This window comes from Paralichthys olivaceus, chromosome 6, assembly GCF_024713975.1.
Source record: "Paralichthys olivaceus isolate ysfri-2021 chromosome 6, ASM2471397v2, whole genome shotgun sequence".
Classification (NCBI taxonomy): Eukaryota; Metazoa; Chordata; class Actinopteri; order Pleuronectiformes; family Paralichthyidae; genus Paralichthys; species Paralichthys olivaceus.
In genome coordinates, this window is record NC_091098.1 from 3550352 (window position 1) to 3566550 (window position 16199).

Genomic DNA, 16199 nt, shown 5'->3' on the forward strand with positions numbered 1-16199 from the left:
AAAAATGCATTTTTATTAATACGCATGCACTCTTTATTAGTTTTGACATCATTCTTGTGGAATACAAATCTTGTAAGTCATACCCATATTAGCATAGCTTTTGTAAAACTAGATCTAAATGTTAAATATTATATTAATAAGTATTGTAACTGTTTTCAACAGGACTGATCCAGACGGGAGGTCACCATTCATCCTTGAAAAGCAAAGCTGAATCATGATGCCTTTCAGGAACACCAACCTGTATAAAAAATCACTTTATGTATATAACATATATATTCAAAATAAATCTGTTTAATGTCCCTTTTATTATTACACTTTTCATAACAGTGTTAACTTGTTATATTTGAACAAATATTTATAATGGGAAATGTGAATATATCCATTACAATCAAATTAAAAAGATACAACAGAAGTAATAGTAATAACCCTAATTATATCCTTATACATCTATATGCAGGTGTGTGAATACTTGTGGTACTGTATGAAGCCTTCAGAGGGACAAATACAGCAGCTGGGGATGACAAGATGGGTTCCCTGGCCTAAAGAGCCATGTTGACAATAAATCAAATGTTGATATGCTGAGGTAACAGTGTTGTCATCCCCCCCCCACGCTCTCTAATGTGGTCTAACACCGTAACATCCTCCTGGTACTGCCTGTGAATATGTAAAAAACTTCTAGGCAGTACTGGGAGAAGTACGGTGGTAGACTCACAGCTTTCAGGATCCTGACCACAGCATTTCCTCTGACTGTCTGAAAGGTGTGTCCCTACAGTTCATAAGAACACCATGACACTCCAGCAGAAGGTGGGTCACCACGTCTGCAGCTGTCAGCTCCTGTGCTGCTCCACACTCATCTCTTCTATAAGTGTGTGAAAACATAAACAAAGGAGAAACTCAGAGAAGGCTTTATTATGAGCTCTATATTATGTTGGTTATATGATAATGCCAGTTATTAGGGGCTGTAGGTTTACAGTCAGTGACTGACGTGCACTGCACCGCTAATGTTACAGTAACATTACTCAGTAAGATGTGAACACAGAGCTGTGGTATAAAAACACTTTGTGTTGTGTTGTTCTTGTTGGTGTCAAGCAGACCATGTAGTAATATAAGAAAAACACAAACCTGTAGCTTCATTCTGCTCCCAGTGGTTCAGTCTCTCCTCCTCCTCACTGCTGCAGCTCCAGGATCTCCCCCTCTTCTCTTGCTCTCCTCAGTACAGCTCTCAGATGTTTCAGTGTGTAAACGGAGAAGACATGTGTCTCCCGCATATTTTTATAATATATATATATTTTAAACTTTGTGTGTAGAGTTGCGTTGATGATTGTTGCTAATGGTTTTATTTGTATTTCATGTAGGGCCTGCCACTGAGGAGTTGCCCTTAATTTCAGCTGTGTGATGATAATAAAGGCATTCAGTTCTATTCTATAATACAAGTGTCCCAAACTACAGACGATTAGGGCTGCACGATATTAGGAAAATGTGTGATATGTGATAACGTTGTGTAATATTGGGATGAAGATATGATTGTTTTACTCAAACTGAGTTTATACACACGTCGGATCACAGTGTGTAAACAATAGCGAGTCAGAGACGTCAGCTGAGAGAGAGATTTATTTTTTATTTATAAAACCATCCTTTATTTATCACTATTTACACTGTATAAAAAAATGTAATAAATTACATTTATACAGTTTTTTTCTCAGAGAAATTATAAATGTATTATATCTCCGTAGACCAGCTGTTGGTCTATGACGGAGCAGAGAACCTCTCTGTGTCCCCACATCAGCCTGAAACTCTCCAGGTCATGGGTGGCTCTGAAAAAACTAAAATCAATTATAAGTCTGGCTTTTACCATTTTTGCAAACAAGTAAATCACATCAACGTTCAGTTCTTCTTCTATTTCTCTTTTACGGCTCACATACACCGCCATCTTTGCCTGAGCTACAACAAAGTTTAAGAGCTGACACTTGTGTTTTCTCTGGCGAGTTTAATTAAAACCACAGATAAAAACTGTCTTCTTGAAAAACTCCTCGCATCTGTTAAAAATGGTGTCCAGTGAACTAAATAGAGTGGAGAGATGAGAACACTCTAAAAAACAGTGAAACACAGTTTCTCTCTGGCTGCAGAACGGACATTTGTCTTCTACAGCAGAGTTGATGACCGAGATAAAAGAGTTCACTGCTACGATTCCATGTAGGATTCTCCACTGCAGGTCTCTGCGTCTCTTTATTACAGGATGTTTGTTCAAAGACGAATTAATCTGGTAGCAGTCTAGTTTGTTTCTTTTCTCTTTTCATTTATACTGCAATGACTTGTTGCCATCTTAATCCTCATCTAATAGAGCTAATATCCTAACCACAGTTTTTTGTCTGCGCTACAGCTGTCTTCCACAGTGGTGGCGAAAGGACACTCAACCTACTTTTGACTCCTCGTCTAATATTGCTCGATATGTATTCAGAACATCTTCTATTGCACATCAGATGGGTTTTGTTATAAGTTAATAAAGGTTATCTGTATTAATAATTAATAAAGCATACACTTCTTCCTCTTAGATATATTTGCAAAAGTCAAGATACTTTTTGAGATGACTCTTGATTCCTGTTTCTCGGGGAAAGAGCCTTTGACAGTTGGACACTGGAGGATCAGCCTTGAGGATCGTCTGTGGGACATCCTCTCACCTGTTGTGACAGGGCTTGCTGCTCTGTTTACAGACTGAACATGTTTAACTGGGACGCTGTCTATACAAGCTGAGGCTTGTGCTGTCTATCTGTTATTTTCTCATTTTTTCAAAATGTTTCATTATTATTATTTTTAACCTTTACTTCATAAACACTTTATTATAGACATCATATATTCTAGACTTCATATCTGTTCAACCTCTCATCTCTTGTGTTCCTCTGTGTTTTGTAGATGCTTCTTTTGAATCAACCCAGAATGAGGAACAAAAGCTGAGGGAATCGTCTCCAAGAGAAATGTGTCACATCAACCTTGTAGACTTTGAGTGGAATTTCATAGGTCAGCGAGAGCTCTCTCCTCAGGCACTTCACATCAATGCAACCATGGTTATTTGTCCATTTTTGTCTTTAATTCTGTACATGTGATCATATTCTTGCATTGTTTCACTTCAAAAATGTGGATCTGCTTACTTTGTATGTACATGCTCACTTGTCCCAGGGCAGGTATACAATTGTAGGATTTAATCACTTAAGCCTTTTGATGTTACTGTGTATAAAACAGTCAGTATCTGAGCAGACCCTAATCCTCCACTTTATTTCACTGTGTTAGAAATACTGATGAGTTATTGGATGTGTTTACTCCATGCATGTCACTTCTTGGTCTTCCATGCAAGCAAATGACATGGCTCTCACTGTCGGTGCTTCACACACAATACCTCAGAAACCATAGTTCTAATGATGACAGTGTTTAAAGGACGATGTATCTCGCCATTGTGTTGTTAAATTAATAGATTTAAAGAGATTTGTCTGAAAAAGGCACTTTGTTTTTACCAGGACCATCAAGTCTGACCAGCTAGATGTTCCACCATTTAAACAAGTAGAAAAAACTCATAATATGAATCTTTCATATTTCTCTGTTTGTATTTCAGTATCACTGGTTACAGATTATATTTGTGGAATTCATGTTCTTGTCCTGCTAATACTTGCAGTGTCAAGATGCATAATAAGTGTTTTACAAGGTTTATTGTTTTATCCCATTTAATGAACATACTGGTAACTGTCATGTTCTGTTATGCATAGCTTGAAATCTCCAACTGTAATGGACAACTTTGTTTCTATCAACAAAAGACAAACAACCTGCTCCTCCACCATGTTCTCTGTCTTTCCAGATCACTGTAAATCCATTCATTCAACTCAGTGAAGGTTTTAACCAAATTTATGAAACACAAACATCTGGATTTATGGACATTTCTTTGATCGACAATATAACAAGCTGTTAAATCACATTGTTAAAAACTAAACCAGTGGTTTTGAAAATGTTTTGCTTCTGATAAAGAAATCTAGTTATTTCAAATGTATGAAATTTTCAAAAGCTCTCATAATATATCTTACATCGCTCTATACATGACTGTTTACAATGTATTTTACTGCAGCTTCACTTGCAGCTTACATACCTGCTTCAGTATAATGATCTAATAGAGCTTAATACAATCATATAATAATCAGTTAACCAAGTTGCTTTACTTTAAACTTGAACTAGTTAACTCACCTATATCTGACAGTGCAGGTGAACTTCAATTTAAATATTTCAGCCCAGAAACTGTAGCTAAATGGTCCAAAAACATTTGGAGTTTAAAAGAGCCACTGAAAACATTTATCATTCAAGACCAGTTACATACACTGTAAGTATAAACAGGAAGCAGAATGTGTACTCTGCAGTTGGTTGCTTAGTAACAGATACTACTACGAACCAGACTCTGGTACTACATCTACTCTATTTTGTCCATCTGCGCTGAATGTCCCCCAGTGTTACACTCTTCTGTTTAGAAAAGACATCTGTGTTTCAAACAGATGTTTAGAGGTAAAACCCAGAATCTTCACTCAAACACACATTTAGAAAGTTAAATATACAATACTAGGTTATTTTAGCTATTCCTTATGTATTTTCACAATAAAAGTCCAAAGAATGCTTTAACCTTACTGAGCTTGAAGATCTATACAGCTTCATAAACACTGAACAGTGTTTTTGAATCATTAAAACGAATGCAGTTCAAGTTTCAAGGGTTTTATTGTCATATGTGTAAAAGCCCTGACAAAGGGAGTATTTGAGTGAACGATACATGGACATAAACTGTTCTCAGATCAGAGAGGTGTCTCTTAATGTTATTTAAAAACTCTGTGCTCCCTCTGCTGGAACCATCTGGTAACTACTCCTGCTCTTAATGCTGCTCGTGTTAGAATAACTTTTTGAACATAAAACACAAGAATACACAAAAATACTGTTCTCTAACTGCTGCAACTGACAGCAAACATTATAACCATAACATAAATATAACCGCTTACATGGTAAATATGCTATTTAATGCTTGTCCTTCCAAGATACAAGTGTCTGCTGTGAAGAAAATAAAACACAATAAAAGATGAAGAGAATAATCTCAGTTCATACACTGAGGGTGGCCATTTGTCCCATCATGCCACTGTGCCAGCACTTAGAAATAATATTCCAGTTTCAGCCAGATGTCCAGATCCAGCTGTGAGTTATCTCTCCACAGAGGATCATGAAGTCTGAGTGTTGAGGCACGTGCAGCTCACTCACTGTCAGCAGGAGATTCAGGCAGTTTTAATAAACATGCTCCAAGTTTCATATTCCCAGCTCACTGTAGTTTGGGTGCAGTGACATCTGTGAAGTGATGTGAAACAGAGCAGTGGTTTTTTCTGTACCCTGCAAAAACAATGTACCAGAACCCAGAGGGATATACCTGGATTCTAGAGCACATTCACTCTGCAGTGAACAGACAGTTTATTGGTTCTCTGCAGGTTCATCACTTTTGCTGAGGAAAGAAATATGTTGAATTAAAATGGAAACCTCTTGTACATGTGTACAGACTTCACAGAGTAAAGTCAGATCAATCTTAGGCCACTTTCAGACATGCACTGGACTCCAGACAATCTCCTGACATTCTCCAGAGGGGCTGGATGTTTCCCTAAAACTCTACCTAATGTGTCGATACAGCAGGATAGGTGTGCTGATGATGCTTCAAACATGCTACAGACGCAAAAATACAAATACAAAGAGAAAATCTCTGCAGCAGTTATTATGTTACATCCTGCCTCTGATTATTGGGCCACCCCTCACCTGAACGCTCCAGAGATTTGTGTTGATGTGAACGAGTTCTATAAAAGAATCTCTTGCTGCGTTGTTCATGTGTTAAAGACAAAGCTGGAGAGAGTCTGGACCCAATTCTGCAGACGTCCTCCAGAGGTCATGTCTGAAAGTGTCTATACAGTCCTCAATTAATGAATATTTCAATGTAGAGCACGCTGCTGTCTCACCTGCTGCTGTTCATTATGTTCTCTCCATCATATTCACAGCTTCTCCTCCAGCTGTGTTTCCCTTTTAGTGAAATATTAAATAAAATAATCAAATTACCTTCATCAAGCAAGTATTGTCATCAAGCACTGAACATATACACAGAGTCAGAACATACACTGTGAAAAAGAGAGAACAAACTTACGTCTGTGGAATTTCTTTTTTTCCTGTTAGAGAAAGAAACAGATGAAAAACCTCTTACTCGATGACATCATGACTTGATGGATTCTTATCATCCATGAGAACATTTTCTTTGATCACACACACATCGTACCTGAATGACATGTTTTCCTCTTCCAGCAAACGAAGGCGATGGCAGATAAAACAAAAAAAACCAAAACCACTGAAGTGATGATTCCCACTGTGACAATTAAACTGGTATATTCACATTTAGCATCAGTTGAAGTTGTTCCTGGTCGCTTCAGCTGAAGGATTGGTGATTCACATCTGGAACGACAGGGGGACATGTTCACAGGACCGTGAGAGACACCACAGATTCACTGCAGGTGTAAGAAACCAGGCACGTCCACGTGTGGTGTGACTCTTCACTTACTGTGTGTGTGCTTGACAAGATGTACGGGTCCCATCAGAAAATGTTCCATCACTGCAGTCAGAGCATTCAGAGTCTGTGAGGGCTGTTCCTGTACAAACACAAACTATACACTTACTATTGTACACGTCATATTAGGATTATAGAGCAAAGTGGTATTTGACATGAGACCTGTCTGATTATTGAGGTTTTTGATCAGCAAACATTTCCTTGTTCAAATTCCCTCCTTTTGATGTGAGATGTGATGAAATGTAGAGCAGCATGTCACTAAACTTACAAACATATTTCTATTAACTAAGGAACATTGACAGAATTTCAAAGATACAGAAACTATTTGACATTAGTTTCTCTCATCACACCTGGATCACTGCAACAGTCTTTTATGACTATATTCATTATTTGTTTTTATATTTTTTGTGTTGCATAAAGAAAAGACAAGGTCAGATGAGATGCACCTTTAATGATCCTCCATGGAGGAAGTTCAGTCGACGCAGCAGCACAGTGAAAGCAGCAGTGCATGGACACAATGTAGTCAGAATAACAATAAGAATCCAACTTTGAAATAACACTGAATATATTAGGCTGTTTATCACAACTGTCCACTCCTTGTAGAATGTGACAGGCTGCCACTCAGCCACATTATTATTATTATTTCTCTTATGATTATGATTATTATCACAGTTGCACAGGAAGATTGGATTTTGATTAGTTTTGTTTTTAGTTAGTGAGTCCTCTTCAAACTGTTCTACAATATACTGTCACTTTTTATTGTTTGTGTGCAGAACTTTTTATAAACAGTCTAAGTGTGTGGTTTATAAACCTCAGACAAACCATATATATATATATATATATATATACACAACTTTTCAAAATAAAAGATCTGTTCACTATAAGGCATTGCAGCAACAAATGTTTTACTTTGAAAACAGATTGCTAAACAGGAAGTGATTCTCTGACTTCTGTTGCCATGACGGAGATCAGATAATCAGACTCTCTCAGTCCAATGTGGTGAAATTAAAATCATGAAATCATCAAAATGATCTGGCAGTGATTCTGACTGAACGTTTGATCATTCATAATACAGATGTCATGTGTGAAGCATGAAATGAACAATTTGCCACATATCATCCAAATGCTTCACAATTGACTGGATGACTGAAATAACCTGCTCTGTGTTCTTTTTTTACAGCTGAGAAAACTTCAATCTTAAAGTCAGAATTGGAAAACGCACCTCTCTGTTTGATGAACTGCCCTGGTTTACATTGTGTGTGTTTCTTTGCTGCTGCACAGTTGTTCCTTGTGCGGTCTGTACAGTAGAATCCTTCCAGAGGTTCACAAAGTGAATCTGTTGTTGCTGTGCATGAAGTGTTTATCTTCAGACCAGAATCTGTGGACACATAGAGGTTACATATGGAGGGAACATATGAAGATACAAACTGCTGTATAAACAACACAGTGGACTGATCTGCTGGTGGCAGGAACAAGGAGATATGGAGTGAACAACTGACTTTTGTAAGAACTTTCACTTCTACCATTAATGCAAGTCTCACTGATAGAAACTACAGAGCAAAGGAGATGATGTGCACATCTTGTGACTTGTGGTTTGTGAAACTCAGACAATCACAGTGACGATGTAAAAACCATCAGAAAAGCTCAGTTCCATCTCAGTCTCAGCTCATACACTGTTGGACTTACTGATTTTAAACCTACAGCAAATGTAAAGACAGAAATCTACCTGGACCACAGGTCGTGCAGGAAAAACACATTGTACGTCCAGTGGGATGATTCATGAAGGTGTCCTTCTCACAGGGCAGACAGGAAGTGCTCCTGAACCTGCAGTCTGTTTCAACACGATTTCCTGTTGAAAAGAAAACAATTGAATTGCATGAAATGTTTCTGTTGAACAAAGACAAATCATCTCGAGAGTTAAACTCACGTTATATGTGAGTCATCGTAACATGCGCTGCAGTTTCATTCTTATTACTTACAACAAAAGAAGCCAAAACATAAAACAACCCATTCCATCTTATTCTTCTCGTTCAGGATCTTACCAGGTGGACAGAAAGAACAGCATCTGCTCCCTATCTGATACTCAGTTGGATGACAAGTCAGAGTATTCACACAGAAGACTTTGATCAGAAGTATCTGAAGGACAGAGCAAAAGTTTAAACATGTTAACATTGTCATGAACAGAGAGAGGAGAGGAGACGACTGGACACTTAAATGACCAAATGTTTCTTCTTTCCAGTTTCTGTTTTTTGTCATATATTTGTGACAACATTTGAGTTAGTATTCAGATCTTTGTAAGTTCATTCAATGAAAGATGGATGTATATGGGTTTATTTTATAAAAACAATGGATGAGAACCCCAGAGACCTGCTCATCTGTTTAAACAGACTCAACACTGGCTTGATTGTTTCTGGAGTCAGATTGTTAATTAACAGTATCCAGCCCAAATACTCCTCCTCAAGTTAATAGCTGAGTAGTCTGCATCTGTTAAGGTGGAGCTCCACCAGTTAAGATTTTGTATTTACTGTTTCTTTGATTTACAACTTTGAGGAAATATTACTGAAAGTGCAGCCTGTCAGAATTCTGCTAACGCTGATCAATTCTGCAGAAGGTAAAATGTGTTTGTTGCTGTTGTGAACTTGTCTGAGCGAGAATCTCCTGCTGTGTTGTGCATGTGTGAAAGGAAAACTGTGGAGAAAGTCCGGCCCCCAATTCTCTGGAGCTCCTCCACAGGACATGTCTACAAAACGGCTTATGAGTGACAGAGAGAGGAAAGAAGAAGCAGAACTGTAGGTGAAGAGGAGTATGGAGGAGGAAAAATACTTTTATTTATTTCCACATTGATTTATTTCCATATTTCTTTGGCCATATGTAAATGAGGTAGGAGGTCCTAACCTCAGTCTGGAGCAGGATTGGTCAACTGAGCGATCCAGACAGAAGCAATGTTTTCCTCGTGAATCTTCACTGTAGTGTAGTTAGCAAACGAGCAACAGAAGCTAGTCCTTGGGTGCATGGTTCTCTACATGGTTAGCTAATGACCTAACCTCATTTGCAATGCCTCATAAAAACTGACATTTATAAACCACTAGTAGATAAAATACAATATGTAAAACTTAGCTACTTAAGCAGGTTTAAGGCAAACAGCCTGTGTCGTGCATGAACACTGTTCATATTTTTCATCAACGATGAACTGAACAAATCACTTTTCATATGATGAACGTGAGTGAAGTTTATTTTTAAAATCATCATCGTATCAGGCATCAAGTGAAATACCAGGAGCGAGAGAAAATGTGTGTGAGTACACGTGTGTGTGTTTGTGTGTGTGTGTGTGTGTGTGTGCTGCCATTAGCATATCGACACGGAAATACATAAATAAATAAATAAGGAAATAAATTCAAGACATTTAATTATTTATGTCCTGTTTAATTACAAACTCTTATTTATTTATTTCTTATTTGTTTGCAGAATATGTCTTCATTTATTTATGTATTTATTTATTGTGTGACAACTTTACCAACAAAGATGCAGCTTCCAAATGTTTACTTCTCAAATTCATCTTGAACGGCAGGTTGGTAGTTTTCTTGAGCTGAAGTCACCATCACTGAGTTCTGGGTTGAGGTGAGGTTTTAATCCAAAGAGGAGAAACACATCTGGAGACAAAGACAAAGAAGACTCAGCTGCAGTTGCCACAGTCAATGAGGCGACATTTTCAAAGAAGGCAACAGGATTGGCACATTGTGTGTTGTGTTGTTTTTGTTGACTGGCTTCAGTTTGTTTACCCCCCCCACCCAAAAAAATAATAAATTCATTTTATGGTCAGCTGCCACTACTCAGCCGTTCACACCACACAGGCCAGAAGGTGACCTGGCAACATTCCTGCTGCTAGTCTGATCAGGTCTGTGTGTCTTTGACTTTCAGTGAGTGATAACATTCATCATTAAACCTTCTACAGCCCATTGCTCTGCTCAAAGTTCAGGTCTTAGTTCTGTTCCCTTTCAACGCCCACGTTTCCTACAGTTCAGTGAGATCCTGTTGATTTCAGAATCAGGAATACTTAATTAATTCCCGTAGGGAAATTTAAAAAAGAAGTATAGATAAAGTGGTTGAGTGTCAGGAGCACAAGTAACAGGCAGCACTTCGATTAGTGGGCTCATAACAAGGCGTTTCCTACACTGTAAAGAATTTCACTGTACAGTGCAACTACTGTTATTTATTTTAACAGTATATTACCATATTTCGGATTACAGTATATGACCGTAGAATAACGGTGGGTGTTGTTGTTATTTTACAGCACATCTACCGTAATTTATCTAACAGTATATTACCGTATTTTGGATTACAGTACATGAAAGTAGGAGAACTGTGGGTTATGGTCATTTTACAGTAGATGCCAGTGTGTTATAAAATCTGCTATTTTTGCACATTATAAATCCTCACCCATTTAAAACCAAAGTATGCAGGGCCTTTTAAATACCCAGCCCTAGGCTACCACGTTCATCCCGACAGCCAGTCAACATCCAGAAGTCCTACAATAAACACAAAGCTTGACTTTCCTTGTATTTTAATAATGTTTAGCCTTCTAGTGCTTAGAGCGGATCAGAAACACATTCAGCAACAACATGCATTCATCACTGTTCATCTGTCTGTGCTCAAATGAAGAAGAGTAGCAAGTTAAGCTAGCGGAGGATACATAGGAGGAGAGTAGCAAAGAGTGGACAGTACAAGGAGCGCTTACTCTTTCTGTTTTCAAGAACCAGAACTCACAGAGCAGAGCATTAACTTTAACACCGTTTCCCAGAACCGATAGTATAGAGCTCTCACTTTAATCTTATTCAGCTGATATTTTATTTCACTTAATAACTTATTTCACTTAATAACTTCTACCAAACTGTCTGAGCTGTGTCTGCCTCAGTTTCTATCTAACATAGGGTTTCTATGCATGCTGGCTCAATGAAGAGACATAATCATAAATGAAGTGATTACATTTTGTTGTTTTTGCCAATCATTCCTAACCTCTGACCTTGAATAAAATCAGATGCAGACCTTTAAGTAATAAGTTTGAGAACCCTGGTATAGAACACAAGAAAATATACATTCCATAACATTGCTGTAGTTTATTACAAAGTGCTCATTTGTACAGCAGACTTTGTAAGATTAGTAACATTGAGAATAATGACAAGGTATTGCATTACCATATTTGGAAGAAACTGTCTCCAATTCAATCATTAGTGACAGAATTACTGAACTCAAGAGCATAACCTCAGACGCTGAATTAAAGTACCATCTAGAACAGTGTAACACTGCATTAAAGTACCATCTAGAACAGTGTAACAGTGCATTAAAGTACCATCTAGAACAGTGTAACAGTGCATTAAAGTACCATCTAGAACAGTGTAACTGAACAGTCTAGCTTGAAAACAAGTCTTCTGCATGTGAACTATAACAGTGGGAGTGGAGAGAGAAAAGGGGGGGAAAGAAAGAGTCTCCTCAGTCACCAATGACAAGTGCCTGTAAAAAAATAAATGAATACAATTAGCAACACAACTTCTTGCAGAAAATGGTTAAAGACAGGACGAAAAGTTCAAAGAAGAGAAAAGCAAGAGACAGAAAAGAGAGAGGGTAGTTAGTTTAGAGAGGGTTACCTCCCTAAACTAACTAGAGATAGAGAGAGAGAGGCAAGATATCAGACATCCGACATCTTTGTCATATATATATATATATATATTGCTATATTGCTTTAGTTAAATGTCTGTCTTTGACAAAAAAAATGTATTTTCAGCTTTAGTGTGATAAAAGAATAACTTCTGGCACTTAAGAAAAACAAAGTAGGCTACTGTATGTTCGCATAACACAGCAATACTTGGCTAATATGACAATATCATGCAGTTTAAATGTGCAGACTTGCCTATATGATGAAATGATTAAGCAAAGTTAAGGAAGCTGATTTTTTTCCTTCTTCAATTTCACTGAGAAAGACAGACATTACTACAATGGAGTACATAATAAAACGTGTGTGATGTTTTGAATGTTGCTCCTGGCAGGAACAGACACACCTTACTTCTGCATTTGGCTATGCACTTTAGGTCGTCACTCACCCCCTTCAGAAAATCCTCGTTTCCTTCCTGTTTGTGTTTGCACAGTCAGCTCTATAAACCACAAGTTAACACAAGTTAGTTATATCTTCACAAAATTCGTGATTAACTAATAATGTAACAATCTCTGAGATCTTAATGACATGCATTTTACGATTAAAAAAAAACTTTATGAAGGTCAGCAACACCTACAGCTAATTGAGCTCAAGCTAGCTACAGAGCTAGCTTACACTTAGCCAGGCAACCTGAACTAATGAAACAGACCTAATAAAACATCTGAAATGTCAACAGTTCAATAATCATGCAGACAAAGCAACACTGGACACTACCAATTTCAGGAGATAAGCATAACTTTACTTTACCTGCTCTGATGAACTCCACATGGACTTCTCGAATGATATGACGGAGCTGTGCTCTCCAAAGTCGAGTTCGGGAATAGCCAGTTAGTATATTGTCACTCAAAAATGAGGAGTTTGAGGAGTTTGATCAGTAAAGAAGTGCTATCATGAAAATAGAAACATAGGACTGCAATCATCAGTAAGATGCTGATGGATAATGACTGGACTTAAGAAGGGGTGTTTCCACTGCTTGACAGAAAATACTGTTTTATGCTGTTAAATTAAAGTTTAACTGTAATTGTAACTCTAGTTCAACTGTAACTGTCATTTAACTGAGCATTAACTGTTAATTTACATGTTAGCATGAATATTTAACAGTATTTTACAGTTATTTTAAAATACAGTAAGATACTGTTGTAATCCACCGTAAATTTACAGCAATTCATTACAAATACTGTTTTATGCTGTTAAATTACAGTTATCTACTGGTATTGTTAAATTACTGATTTAACTGTTAATTTACATGTGAGGGATGAATAGTTAACAGTATTTTACAATTATTATAAAATACAGTAGGAAACTGTTGTAATCCACCGTAAATATACAGCAATTTGTTACAGTGTACAGTTCAGTGAGATCCTGTTGATTTGAAATAAGAAGTGACCTCTATGTTTCTTTGACTGTTTCAAGATACTGAAACTGAGCTCTGGACAAATACACAACACACCACGGTCACACAGCTAAGAGTTGGTATCATATGTGAGCAGATGGTGGTTTTTCTGACATGATAACTGATCACAGGATTATTGCAGAGTGGAGGAGCGAGTTTTCACCTAAATCCTGATGTGATTTTAGTTTTTCAGATGATTCAGATTCCACACTTCCTCATGACCTCATCATACCTGAATTACACAACTCAGACTCAGACCATGTTTCCAGTAGTTCTCTGACAGTGACACTTTGTTGATAACACCAGTACACAGCGAACAACTTATTGTTTCATCTCCACAAACTCACGGTGTCGATTTATCAGCGACATCACAACAATCTACTGGTTCACTCCTGCTCTGTAATATGCAACATTCAGAGGTTCTATAGAAATTCACTCAGCTTACCGTCGTTAACACGATCAGACAAACTTCCATGTTCCGTCTACAGGCAGTGAGCTCTCGGGTTCAAAGGGAGTGTCCTCGGAGCTGGATCAGAAAAATGATGAAACATATTCACTTCATGGAAAAAGATCTCTCGACGCCACACAGCCGCTGAGGGAAGTTGGAAACACATTCACAGATTCGAACTTCGGATCAATAATTCACAAGAGAAACGTTGTTAAAACACAAAAGTCTCTTTCCCAGTGTGGTCAGGTAGAAAACGAGCTCCGAGCAAACTTCAGTATGAATCATCCTCCTGAACACATGGCTCTGGTCTTTAGCTGTAGTTACAGTCTGTGCGCGTGCGCAGGGACTGTCTATGATTGGCTGCAGGTTCGGCAGTGGGTGGAGCTAAGGGGTCGGAGAGACAGAGTTATAACCTCTTTATATACAGTCTGTGGTTAGAAGGAGAGTGTGATGAGGAAGTATCAGTGTGAGTTGTGGCTGTGACAGCAGCTCGTGTTCAGGGACTCATATTGTGGGTGAATAAAACACTGAGGCAACGACTCGGGCTCTCTCCTTCCTTCACCAGAGGTATTACAGAATCATTCTGGGGATAAGAATTTTCTGGAATGCTCATACTAACAGATCATCTCATGGCTGCCTCATGGACAATGAACTTTAACCCAGACATGTCAAACTCAATGCCCGCAATAAAATAGCACATGTCTATCTCAACTGCTCCGCCGGTAAGAAGGAAAAAAAGCTCCATAGGCCGAGCCACGGTGCGCGATGCCCGGCGAGATCCACACGGAGCGAGCGCTCCTCTCCACTCACCCGCAAAGTATTTGATGATATTAAATGAGTTTTCCAGAGTTCCAGAGATCCCAGTTCCAGATACCTCGTCAAGTTCACCGTGTCTCTCAGGCTTCTCTCTCTCTCTCTCTCTCTCTCTCTCTTTCACTCTCTCTCTCTCTCTCTTTCCTTGCGTCTTCCTCTTTCCATGTCGCTCTGGCCAGAGAGTCAGGCGGAGTGCAGGGGCTCCACTGGTGCAGAGTGCGCGATGCCCGGCGAGATCCACACGGAGCGAGCGCTGTTTTAAATTAAAATCACTTTTACATGAACATAAAAATGTGTTAAACAATTTAATTGAAAGATACAAGATGTTCTTATTTTCTGCATCATAACATTCATCTTACCAGGCATGTGCACAGATAGACCCCTAGTGGTGCTCAAGCACCTGCCCCTTTGCCCTGGATGAGAAAAGTGCCCTTTCTGCTGGAGCCCAACAGTGTTTTGCCACTGATGGCATTTATTTGAGTTCTTCTGAGAATTCTGCTCCTCCCTCCTCCTCCTCCTCCTCCTCGCCCGCAAAAAGCAGCACATCACAATGTGGTTTCAACCACATTGTGATGTGCTGCTTTTTGCATTTCCATGGAAATGTGCTGATTCAATGCATTGTGTCAGTTGTCTGCTTTTTCTACCTGAAGATATAAAAGCAGAAAGGAGTGGAGAAAAGGGATCAGAAAGTGGAATAGTGCTCTTGAAAAAATCAAGCAGCACTCTGTCACAGAGGTCCACATGACAAGCATGGTGAGGTGGACCAATTACCAAAAGGCTCTCCAGACTTCATCTGATGTTGATGATGATCAGATGTAAAGGGAGTGGAAGCCAGAGAGCGAGAGAGGCAGACAAACAGAGAGATACTGACCAGGTTAATAGATCTCACAGTGTAGATCATAAAGAACAGGCTCAGGAGTCTCTGTGGGGAAGAAAGACTCTCTGACCTTCTCCTCCTGCCATTGAGCAAGACATACAAATAAACCAGAGGTCATAAGAATCTTCCAAGAGATGGCACCAAGGAGGATGCTCCTGTGAAGTAGCTGAACGATCCTGCTCCCCTCACCTCCTCCTTAAATAGATGTATTTTATAGAATATGTTGGATGCTTTATTTTTATTTCATTTATTCAGAGCAGAGTTTTGATAAGTTTTAACTGAGAATTATTTTTTTGCCTGTTATTTATTTATTAAAAAAATTTAAAACATAAGTTTAATATATCCGACTGTGTTTTT

At 38.4% G+C, this 16199-nt stretch overlaps 1 protein-coding gene across 1 annotated transcript; it reads right to left on the reverse strand.

Annotated features, from left to right (window-relative positions):
* Positions 1-4724: 4724 nt before the first annotated feature.
* LOC138410503 (tumor necrosis factor receptor superfamily member 14-like) lies at positions 4725-14490 on the reverse strand. Its single transcript, XM_069526851.1, has 10 exons — positions 14150-14490; positions 10119-10254; positions 8647-8740; positions 8331-8453; positions 7827-7982; positions 6599-6686; positions 6320-6492; positions 6191-6212; positions 6009-6069; positions 4725-5506 (listed from the first exon to the last, which is right to left on the reverse strand). Exons 2-9 carry the CDS (start codon positions 10158-10160, stop codon positions 6042-6044), a joined length of 726 nt encoding a protein of 241 aa, XP_069382952.1. The 5' UTR covers positions 10161-10254; positions 14150-14490; the 3' UTR covers positions 4725-5506; positions 6009-6041.
* Positions 14491-16199: the final 1709 nt, after the last annotated feature.